Genomic DNA, 10,006 nt, shown 5'->3' with positions numbered 1-10,006 from the left:
CACATTAATTCAGGATTTAAATTTCAGAATTTCATACAAAAAAAAAAAAAATTCCTTCAAAAACAAACGTAAACAAAGCGAGCGTGAGAAGCAGTCGCTACGATCAGATAAATAAAGTTTGTGTTCAGAGGATCCACAGTGTTTCAGAGGACGTCAACATGGAGGACGTCAACATGGAGAACGTCAACACGGAGGACGTCAACATGGAGGACGCGGTTTGTTTAAATAAGGCCTCGTACAAAAAAATCATCTTTAAAAAAACACAAACAAAGAGGCACAGAAAAAGTGGAATTATTAAAAAACGTCTGTGTGGTTAGGAAAAAGAGACACGAGGACGAGAGGACATCCCTACATCATCCTGGAGGATGTCCCTGACGGGAAGTGACCGAGGTGCTGCTTCTGCCGCCGCCCACGCTTCGTCTTGTTGCACCTCCTGCAGGACATGACAGGAATTACACCGGATTAAAAATACTGAACTGTGCCTTTAAAATTCAGATAATGACAGAAAAAAGACACGAGTTTAGACGCAGAAATATATACAAATTATTTTAAAAGTTTCCTAAAGAAAACAAATTTACTACGATTATAGAGTTAGGACCAGTTCTAGGACTAGAGTTAGTACTAGTGTTAGGACGAGAGTCAGGACTAGAGAACTGGTCCTAACTTTCGTCCTAACTCTAGTCCTACGACTGGTCCCAACACTAGTCCTGACTCTAGTCCCAAGTCTAGTCCTAGGCTGGTCCTAACACTAGTCCTAACTCTAGTTCTGATTCTAGTTCCAACTCTAGTCCTAGGACTGGTCCTAATTTAATTAACACTAGTCCTAACTCTAGTTCCAACTCTAGTCCTTGGACTGGTCCTAACATCATTCCTCACTCTAGTCCTGATTCTAGTTCAAACACTAGTCCTAACTCTAGTCCGAACACTAGTTCTAACTCTAGTCTGAACACTAGTTCTAACTCTAGTCCTTGGACTGGTCCTAACTCTCGTCCTGACTCTATTCCCAACTCTAGTCCTAGGACTGGTCCCAACAATAGTCCTGACTCTAGTCCCAAGTCTAGTCCTAGGGCTGGTCCTAACACTAGTCCTAATTCTAGTTCTGATTCTAGTTCCAACTCTAGTCCTAGGACTAGTCCTAATTTAATTAACACTAGTCCCAACTCTAGTCCTTGGACTGGTCCTAACTCTAGTCCTGATTCTAGTTCTAACTCTAGTCCGAACACTAGTTCTAACTCTAGTCCTGATTCTAGTTCTAACTCTAGTCCTTGGACTGGTCCTTACACTAGTCCTAACTCTAATCCTGATTCTACTTCTAACTCTAGTCCGAACATTAGTTCTAACTCCAGTCCTTGGACTGGTCCTAACACTAAAAGCTTGGGACTAGAATAAGGACTAGAGTTAGAAAACTACAGAAATATTAGCAAAACCAGACAAATGTCCTCAATGTTGTGAATCGCTGAGAGTGAATCAGCTGACAGAGCGAGTACCTGGTGAAGCACATGACCACAGCCACGATGACAGCGATCTGCACGGCGCCGATGATGGCAGCAATGAGGACGTAATGCAGCTTCTGACCACTGGGGACGACGTAGAGGACGTTAAAGTCCAACAGCTGATCACACTGAGAGCCGCCGTACGCCGAGTCACACCTGGCACACACAGAGTCAGTGATACAAGTACACACAGACACACATATAGAAGGACAAACAGGTTGCCAAGTTACCTGCAGGTTGCCAGGTTTTGTCTCATCTCACACTCTCCGTGTTCACAGAAATTTGCATAGTCATCAGGACAGGGCGTCGGCCTCTCCACGAACCCCTCCCCCTCTCCAGGCTTAGACACAGCTGCACAAACAGAGGAAAATATATGGTCTCTGATTGGCTGTTACACTGACATGTTTGTTTGTTTGCTTACCGTAGATGTCGGGTTTGGTCTTCATGCCCTCGTCCTTCCTGTTTTTATCTGAAAAACAGCAACAACATGTGATCATTTCACTCATTCACACGAGGTAAAGACATCAACCAACCATCAATCATGTCCAACATGTCTCAGTGAAGACTAAACTATGACATTTCTGTCTCATTCTGGACGACATACTAAACTATGACGTTTGGTGTAGGTAAGACCTGAGTGGCATGGTGGCATAGTGGTTAGTCGATGTTTCTACTTTGCTGTTGCAAGAATGATGTCCAAAAAGTCACCAAAATGTCATAGTTTAGTATGTCGTCCAAAATAAGACAGAAAAGTCAGTTTATTATGACTATTGTGACAACATGATATCAACAAAATGGAAGAGTAAGTGGAGCCAAGTACCATGTGACCTGTATTTGTTCATTCAGCTGAGTCGATGCCCTACGTGTGTGTATTGAGGTCATCATTCATTATAAATGAAAACCATGTTTCCTCTCTCTCCTCCTCTGTTCTTCTCTTCGCATACTCGTTCACCTGCTGTGTGTAACGTTGTTGTGTCGTTACCTTGGCAACGTCCCACATGTTTGATGTCGATCTTCAGCTGTTTGAGGCAGGACGCCTCTCTGACGTGACAGGGCGTGTCGTAGGTGACGCCGTCGCCGCCGCACACCGGATTATCATTGTGACCGTTACACACGATGTTACACATGCAGCTGCACACACACACACATACACACACACACACACACACACACACACACATTAGAGTTTAGAATTTTGCCCAAGGCCCTTGATCAAGCATTTGTGTTTTTTCTCCCTCATCGTGTTCGCGTGGTATGTTGTAGCACGTCGTATTGTGTGAAGGTGTAAAAACCTGCGGCTGTGAACGCATCATTTAAAAACCAGGAAGTGTATCGTCATTAGCAACATATGCGTTCATGGAAGCGGATCTCGGCGGCTCTGTTATTGTTGTAAATTAGACTGTGGCAGCAGGTAAAACAAGCTCCCGCTGTGGGGAGGACGTGGACGTACGTGTACATTTACTGGTCACGTATTATTTATGGCTCATGACGTAAAAATTGTCAGGTTTAAATCGGGCTCGGGCTCGTAATTACAGTAAATGTGTCGGGCCGGGCTCGGACACAACGTGCACGGTCTCGTCGGCTCAAGGAGAAACTTGATTTTAGCCTAAAAGATTCACTCTCCCACACCAAACCATAATGAAAATTAGTGATTTTAATTTAGCCGGCAGGGACACAGTTTCTCCTTGAGTTTCTACTGGCAGCCATTTTGTTTTCACTGAGAGTGTGTCTCAGGCTTGTTTTCATCAGCAGGGGGCGCTCACAGCACAGTCAGCTCTGACCACACAAAATGTACTGAACTGTCCATGTGTGTTAGAGTTTAGATCGGGCCCAAAAAGTTGGGCCGGGCTCGGACACAACGTGCAATTACGAGCCCCAGCCTGATTTAAACCCGACAATTTTTTAACCCATGAGCCGTAATGGACACGTACGTCCACGTCCTCCCAACGGTGAGAGCTTGTTGTACCTGTGCCACAGTCTAATTTACAACAATAACAGAACCGCTGAGATCCGCTTCCATGAACGCATATGTTGCTAATGACGATACACTTCCTGGTGGTCTGCTGGTCTACTGCTGCCTTGTGAGGTCACTTTGTGTCACTGAGGTCAATCCAAACAAAAATTACAAAAAATAATAAGTCATTTGAACTCAGTGATGGAGACAGCAGTGGATCAACAACTCCTGTGTCCTGTGATGTTAAAATCTCTATGTTAAAATTATCTCTATGGACTTTGGTGTGGGAGAGTGAGTGGTTTAAAAACTTCAGTTTACACAAGGAAAAGTCTGTCTAACAGTGAGATAAAGACGTGAACATGTGACGTACAGTGTGTGTGTGTGTGTACTAACAGTGTGTCCTCAGAGTCTTCGTCACACTCGGCTCCAAACTTGCAGATTCCACATTTTGAGGCCTTTTTTCCTCGACCAGAGCCTTCGTCATCTGCAGACAACACGATATTAACACCATCACTGTCATTATCGGCAGCATTATTAGTAGTAGTTATGTTGTTGTATTCAGACTGGCAGTGGAGGATAAAGCAGTAGATAATGGATGGATGTTGTAGTATTCATATTTTATAAGCAAGATTTATCAGAAAAAAGCAGCCGTTTACCTCCATCTCCAGATCCTGAACCAGCATCTGAGACACAAGAAGAAGAGGTCAAACATCACTTTGTTTTTACTTTGACAGATGTGTGATGTGGGTCAGCTGGGTGTATCTAATAAAGGGAGTGTGTGTTACCGTGGTAACAGGGGCCTTCTGACATGATGCTGATGGATCTCTGCTTCTTGCAGGCGGCTCGTCTCAGGAAACACTCGTTCTGGTACGTGTCTCCGTTTGAGCCGCACACCGGGACGTACTTCTTATTACACTGTAACACACACACACACACACGCACACGCACACACGCACACACACACACACACACACACACACACACACACACACACACACACACACACACACACACACACACACACACACACACAAAATGGTAACTGTAAATTTGACAATTTATTGTAATGTATGTTTGTTTGTTTTTGCTTCCCTCACATGCGTGTGTGTGTGTCCAGGTTTTAGTAATGTTGTGGGGACCTAAATCTGTTTACACAGTCACATTCTAGGGACAAAAAGCAAGTCCCAATAATGTAAATGACTATATTTTGAGGTGAATAAATGTTTTAAGGTTAGGATGAGGGTGGGGTCAGGATTAGGCCAGTAGTCATTATAGTTAAGGTTAGAATAAGTCTCCAGGAAATGAATGTAAGTCAATGCAACATCCTCTGAAGTCTTGTAAACCAGGGTCTGTGTGTGTGTGTGTGACACTCACATGAAACTGACACACACACTTGATGTCAGCTCCGTTCTCACGACAGGTTCCTCCAAAGCGACACGTCCCGGCGTCACACACACGCAGGTCGCTCTTCTTCTCCGACAAATCTGAGACACAAGAAGACAATGATGATGTCATTGATTCATCATCATCACAGTGGAGCACCATTCAGAACCCCATAGAGAAAAGTGACAATTAGAAGTTTGTCTTTAACCCTGTGATCGCTGAGATGAGACAATGTAAACAAACGGAGGTAGGAAAAAAACAAAAACATATGACAACATGACGTCACTGTAACGTAATTATTTAAAAAATTTGTAAATATCAGGAAAAACACAGAGGTTTGGAATGTGATGATTCTCTCTCTCACACACAGGGTAGTCATTAAATTACAGCAGATGACTGGTCGAGGGTTTGCGGGCTGGCCAATTACAGCAGGTAATTACAGGGGTCATGACCCCGCCTCCTAAGTAATTAGTGAATACCACAGTAGCTGTGGTGTGTGTGTGTGTGTGTGCAACACACTGGGACCAGATGTGGGTCAAAGGTCAGAGCCACTTGACCACAGCACAGGGTGGAGGGACACATTGCTGTTCAACGGGAAGTAGTTCCAGGAGCTAACCCTAATGCTCTTTGGTCTGAATGATGATGAAGAAAACGGTAAACTCTCTCTCTGAGGCCCTTTCTCAATACCAAAGTATGCCAGTATGTACTTGCATACTTGAGAGAGTACACGAGTACGATCTCTTCAATTGGAACAGCAGTGTACTTCCTTGTTCTACTGTTTGAATGGCGAGTGGCGCCAAGCACTTGAGCCTCATTACCGCCACCTACAGTGTTGAAGAATAATCATATAAAATACTTTTAACAAATGCATATATATTGTGGTAATTTTTAACTTTTTAAAAATGTATGTGCTACTTAATGTGTCCATATAATGGACACTATAACATAGTGTCCATTATATTTAAATACATATACAATGACAGTGCGACTTCAATATAAATCTAAAATTCAGTTAGAATAAATAAAACATCAATATTATACAAACAAACAAAATATTATACAGTTCACACTGTCAGGTCAAAACGTTTACAATAAAAACAAAACAGGTCAACAACAAGTATGTAATAACGGAGCCGTCTGAGCCAGCGGATCATTTCATCAGGACAGGCCGAGGTAACGCTGCTCTGTGCCGGGCACTGTGAGCACCGAGCGTCCGCAGAGGCGGAGCTGCTCACCTCCGACAGCGCCGATGTCAAACTATAAATACGTCATATCTTATTACACAAACCACATGTTTGGATTCTAAATGACTCATTTCTCACCTCAAATGATTTTAAAACTGCGTTCCGGGACACAGAAAAATATTTACTTAAGGTTTATATTAGTATTTTATCCTGCTCTGTTCCGCCGAAATGCATTCTGGGATATATGGCTTTCCCAAGTACGCTCAAGTCAACACCCGATGTGTACTTGGTAAAATTGGCGGAGCGAGAACACTTCTGGGTATGAGAACTGTACTCGCTGCTCGCGTTCTTGAGAATTGGAACAGAACTTGGACTGAGGCTGATGACGTTTTCACAAGTACGCACAAGTATGGATATTGAGAAACGGCCTCTGTGTCACTCTAGCTCACTCGCCCTGTCACTCTCTGATGACCTCATCATGTGTCCCTCCTCTTCCTCGTCTGACTGGAGCTAAAAGACGAGGACAAAAGTGTGGGGACACACGAGATGCGTAGACAAAAGATAATCTCAGCCTGGTTTTTACAAAACAATTTATTGTGTCAGGGATGAGGGAGGCGGAGTCAGCATACACCTGGGCAGGTCACCAGCACCAGAGTTAGCTGTGATCAGATCTGAAGAGTTTAAAACAGAGTGGAGCATTTGTCTCCTGAGAACATCTGTGATGGAGACGAGTTTTTCTACTTTAACATCAGAAAACATGAGTCTGTAGCGAAACATGTCCACGTCTTTATCTTACTGCAAACCCTCACTCTCCCACACCAAACCTCATAGAGAAAATCAGTGGTTTTAGCTCGTGGGGACACAGGTAGTGATGGGATCGGCAGTTCATTTGAGTACTGAATCACTATAATCCGTTCATTTAGTGCTTACCAGGAGCCCAGTGCCCTGCTATGTGACTCACCTCCTCCCTGAGTGCAGTATGTTCACGCCGCGGGTCATAGAGTGAGTGACAGCGCGAACAAGATTCACGTCCTCAGCCACAGTTCACCAGCTTTCTGTCTCAGTTCGTTCGTTTGCGAATCATGACTGAGTCAGTGACTGACAGCGCGAACGAATCACAGCAGCACGGCAGACACAGTTCTTCTTACTAGTCACTCCCTCCCCCCTCTGCACATGTTGGCTGGCGTCGTTTGCCGAAGATTCACGAGTGAGTGACGGCATCTGCAAACGACTTCACGAGTGATTCACAGAACGAGGCAGTTCTACTCCCCGCCGCCACGATTGCTGCTGAGCTCAACTGAACTAAGAAAGACACGAATCAGTTCATGAAGTGATCCCAGTCAGTTCGTTCACTAAAATGATTTGTACTTTCGAACGAATCACTCATGACCGACACAGGAGCTGCTGGTCTACTGCTGCCTCGTGTGGTCACTTTGTGTCACTGAGGGAAATCTGAACAAAGGATTTTAAACACTGAAGTGACAAAATAAGACATTTGAACTTAGTGATGGAGGCAGCAGAGGATCAACAACTCCTGTGTGCTGTGATGTTAAAGCCGGCCTAGACTGGAAGTTCCAATTAATGCTGTTTTATAGTGTGTATCTGCATCATTACCTTGTTTATGAAGCCCTGAAGGTTCTAAACAAACAGTTCAGCCACTGCTGAGAACACTATGTGTTTTATTGTAATCTCGGGCTCAGCGAGATCTCTGAAAAAACCCGGTCCAGTTACGTAAACAGCGGTTCTCCGGAACAGCAGATCGTCCTGCTCCGGGCATTAGTCCGGGCACATTCGGTTGCGTACATTGAACCGCAGAAGAAGAATTGCGTCCGTTATGGAGGTGTTTCACGAGCGACAGTGTCTTCTGACTCTGGGTCTGACTCCGGGTCAAAGTCATAAAAGGGACTGCGACGGGGAGTCGTGAAGAAGCTATTTTTAAACATTGTTAAAACAATGTTTTGATAAAGAGTAGCAGTGCATCCACCGTTCCAGAGGGGGGAGCTGCGCTTCTGAGAGCGGGTGTACTGAATATGTCACTTCTGCGTATTGGCCAATCACAAGACAGTTGGGAAGCCTCTGTCTTCTGGGGATGAGATTTATGTCTGAAATATCGCGGCTGAGGAACACCGTCAGAAAAGAGGATTTCTATCGGCTCGTTTACAGCAACTAGGAGGTTTTTGACCATAAAAACAAGTTGATGTATGTAAGTAGACCTCCATAACTAACATTTATGTGCAACAGGACCACTCTATGTGAGCTTTAATATCACTGATTTTCTCTATAGACTTAGGTGTGGGAGAGTGAGTGGTTTACAAACTTCAGTTTACACAAGGAAAAGTCTGTCTCACAGTGAGATAAAGACGTGAACATGTGACAGAGATATCATAGACTTAAATTGACATAGATAATTTAGATCATTAGTATTTTGTTTAAGTGACTAAAATCTTGTTTTCTGCCATGTTTTCTCTGAGAGTGAGCCTCTGTGTCTCAGGCTGGTTCTCAGCAGCAGGGGGCGCTCACAGCACAGACAGAGCAGATGCTCATGTAACTACTGAACTACCTCTTTAAAGTCTGTTGATGAATGAATGAGACACAGAACAAGAGACTACGCCCTCATGTGACCTCACCCTGTTCCTGCAGTCTGTCATTAACCCTGAAATAGAGCGCGCGCACACGCGCACACACCCACACACACACACTAAACAAAGTCTTATCACTATCCCTAAACTTAACCTAACGACAATTTTAAATCTTAATTCTGCACATTAGGACCGGCTTTAGGTCTCTGTGGTGACTACTGGTTCTGGCACGCGCACACACACACAGATGTGTTACCATGGTGACGCTCTGATATAAAAACTGATCACATCATGAAATCTGTGCCATCGTCATGACAACGGAGACTAAAAGACAACAGCTGGACGTGGCTGTGACCTCTGACCTCCACCTGCACAGTGACCGCTGACGTGTGTCTCACCTGGACAGTCGCTCTTCCCGGGGCCGCAGTCCACAGCGGCGCCGCCGCGGGGGAAGGAGCACCGGGCGGCGGGGAGGAGCAGCAGGAGCAGCAGGCTGCAGAGGCTGGAGGAGCCGCGGCCTCCTGGAGGAGCCATGATGGAGGAGCAGGAGCAGCAGGAGGAGGTGATGAAATGAAGCAGATACACGTGAAGAGATTTTTCTCCTCAAATCACAAACACAAACGTCTCAGGTCCGATTCGAGTCCATTTGTCCTCAAGAGATAGAAAACAGTGCCGTGGGAAACAAAGCGGAGCAGGGCCTGGGTCTCCACACACACACACACACCGACCCCCTACAGCCGCAGCCCGACCTCAGCCTCCATCACACCGCCGCCGCCTCGCTCTCACACCGCGGGGAGAAGAACCGCAGAGCCGCGGAGGAGAACCGGGTCAGGGTCAGAGTCGGAGCAGCGGGGGCTTCGGCGGCGCTCAGGCTGGAGAGCAGTAAGTGTGAGCAGGGGACGAAACACGGACGCGGTCGCTCAAAAATCCTGGTGCTTTTTTTTTTGTCCTGGTCCCCACATCAACAAAGGCCTGAACCACGTGACCACATAGGCCACGCCCACAGTTAAAATCATGGCTCCTGAGTGCAGCTGCGTGGATAATCTGATTCACACTGAACCAGGACTAACCCGGGTTTAACTTTGTCTAACCCGGTCCAAATAAACCTTCATAAATATGCTACAGTCACACACACACTACACACACAGACGCACACACACTCGCACGCACACACACACTGAATGAACGCGTGTTATTAGTGTAATATTCTGAGTGTCGGGTTTGAACACTAGAGGGCAGAATAACACTGTCTTTGAAAAAATCTCCAAATGAGCTTAACTCACTCTAATGTACACATAAACATAGAAAAACAGAAAACAAGTCCAAACAATGAAATAATTGCAACATTTTACACCGAGTGTCCAGAAGTAACATTGTAAAGATGTTATGTTCACTTATTAAGGTTTATATCAT

The 10,006-nt window shown here is 45.1% G+C and overlaps 1 protein-coding gene across 1 annotated transcript; it reads right to left on the bottom strand.

The window, feature by feature from the left end:
* Positions 1 to 221: 221 nt before the first annotated feature.
* On the bottom strand, positions 222 to 9,489 carry LOC310937102 (tomoregulin-1-like). The gene is made up of 10 exons (XM_083901296.1): positions 8,992 to 9,489; positions 4,822 to 4,931; positions 4,233 to 4,362; positions 4,104 to 4,130; positions 3,841 to 3,931; positions 2,476 to 2,624; positions 1,915 to 1,962; positions 1,724 to 1,844; positions 1,488 to 1,649; positions 222 to 433 (listed from the first exon to the last, which is right to left on the bottom strand). The coding sequence occupies exons 1-10, from the start codon at positions 9,125 to 9,127 to the stop codon at positions 349 to 351; spliced, it is 1,059 nt and encodes a 352-aa protein (XP_083757422.1). The 5' UTR covers positions 9,128 to 9,489; the 3' UTR covers positions 222 to 348.
* Positions 9,490 to 10,006: the final 517 nt, after the last annotated feature.

Source organism: Microchirus variegatus, assembly GCF_963457635.1.
Source record: "Microchirus variegatus genome assembly, chromosome: 15".
NCBI lineage: Eukaryota > Metazoa > Chordata > Actinopteri > Pleuronectiformes > Soleidae > Microchirus > Microchirus variegatus.
The sequence above is the reverse complement of the archived record's forward strand: the minus strand, read 5'-3'. Positions and strand labels throughout refer to the sequence as shown.

Bases quoted from the DNA above. Each gene is read 5' to 3' on its own strand.
- LOC310937102 (XM_083901296.1), bottom strand. From the start codon at position 9,127: ATGGCTCCTCCAGGAGGCCGCGGCTCCTCCAGCCTCTGCAGCCTGCTG. The intron at 4,131-4,232 runs GTAACACACACT...CTTGTGTCTCAG, and splicing joins AGAAGGCCCCTGTTACCACG to ATGCTGGTTCAGGATCTGGA. The intron at 1,845-1,914 runs GTAAGCAAACAA...CTGTTTGTGCAG, and splicing joins GACCAAACCCGACATCTACG to CTGTGTCTAAGCCTGGAGAG.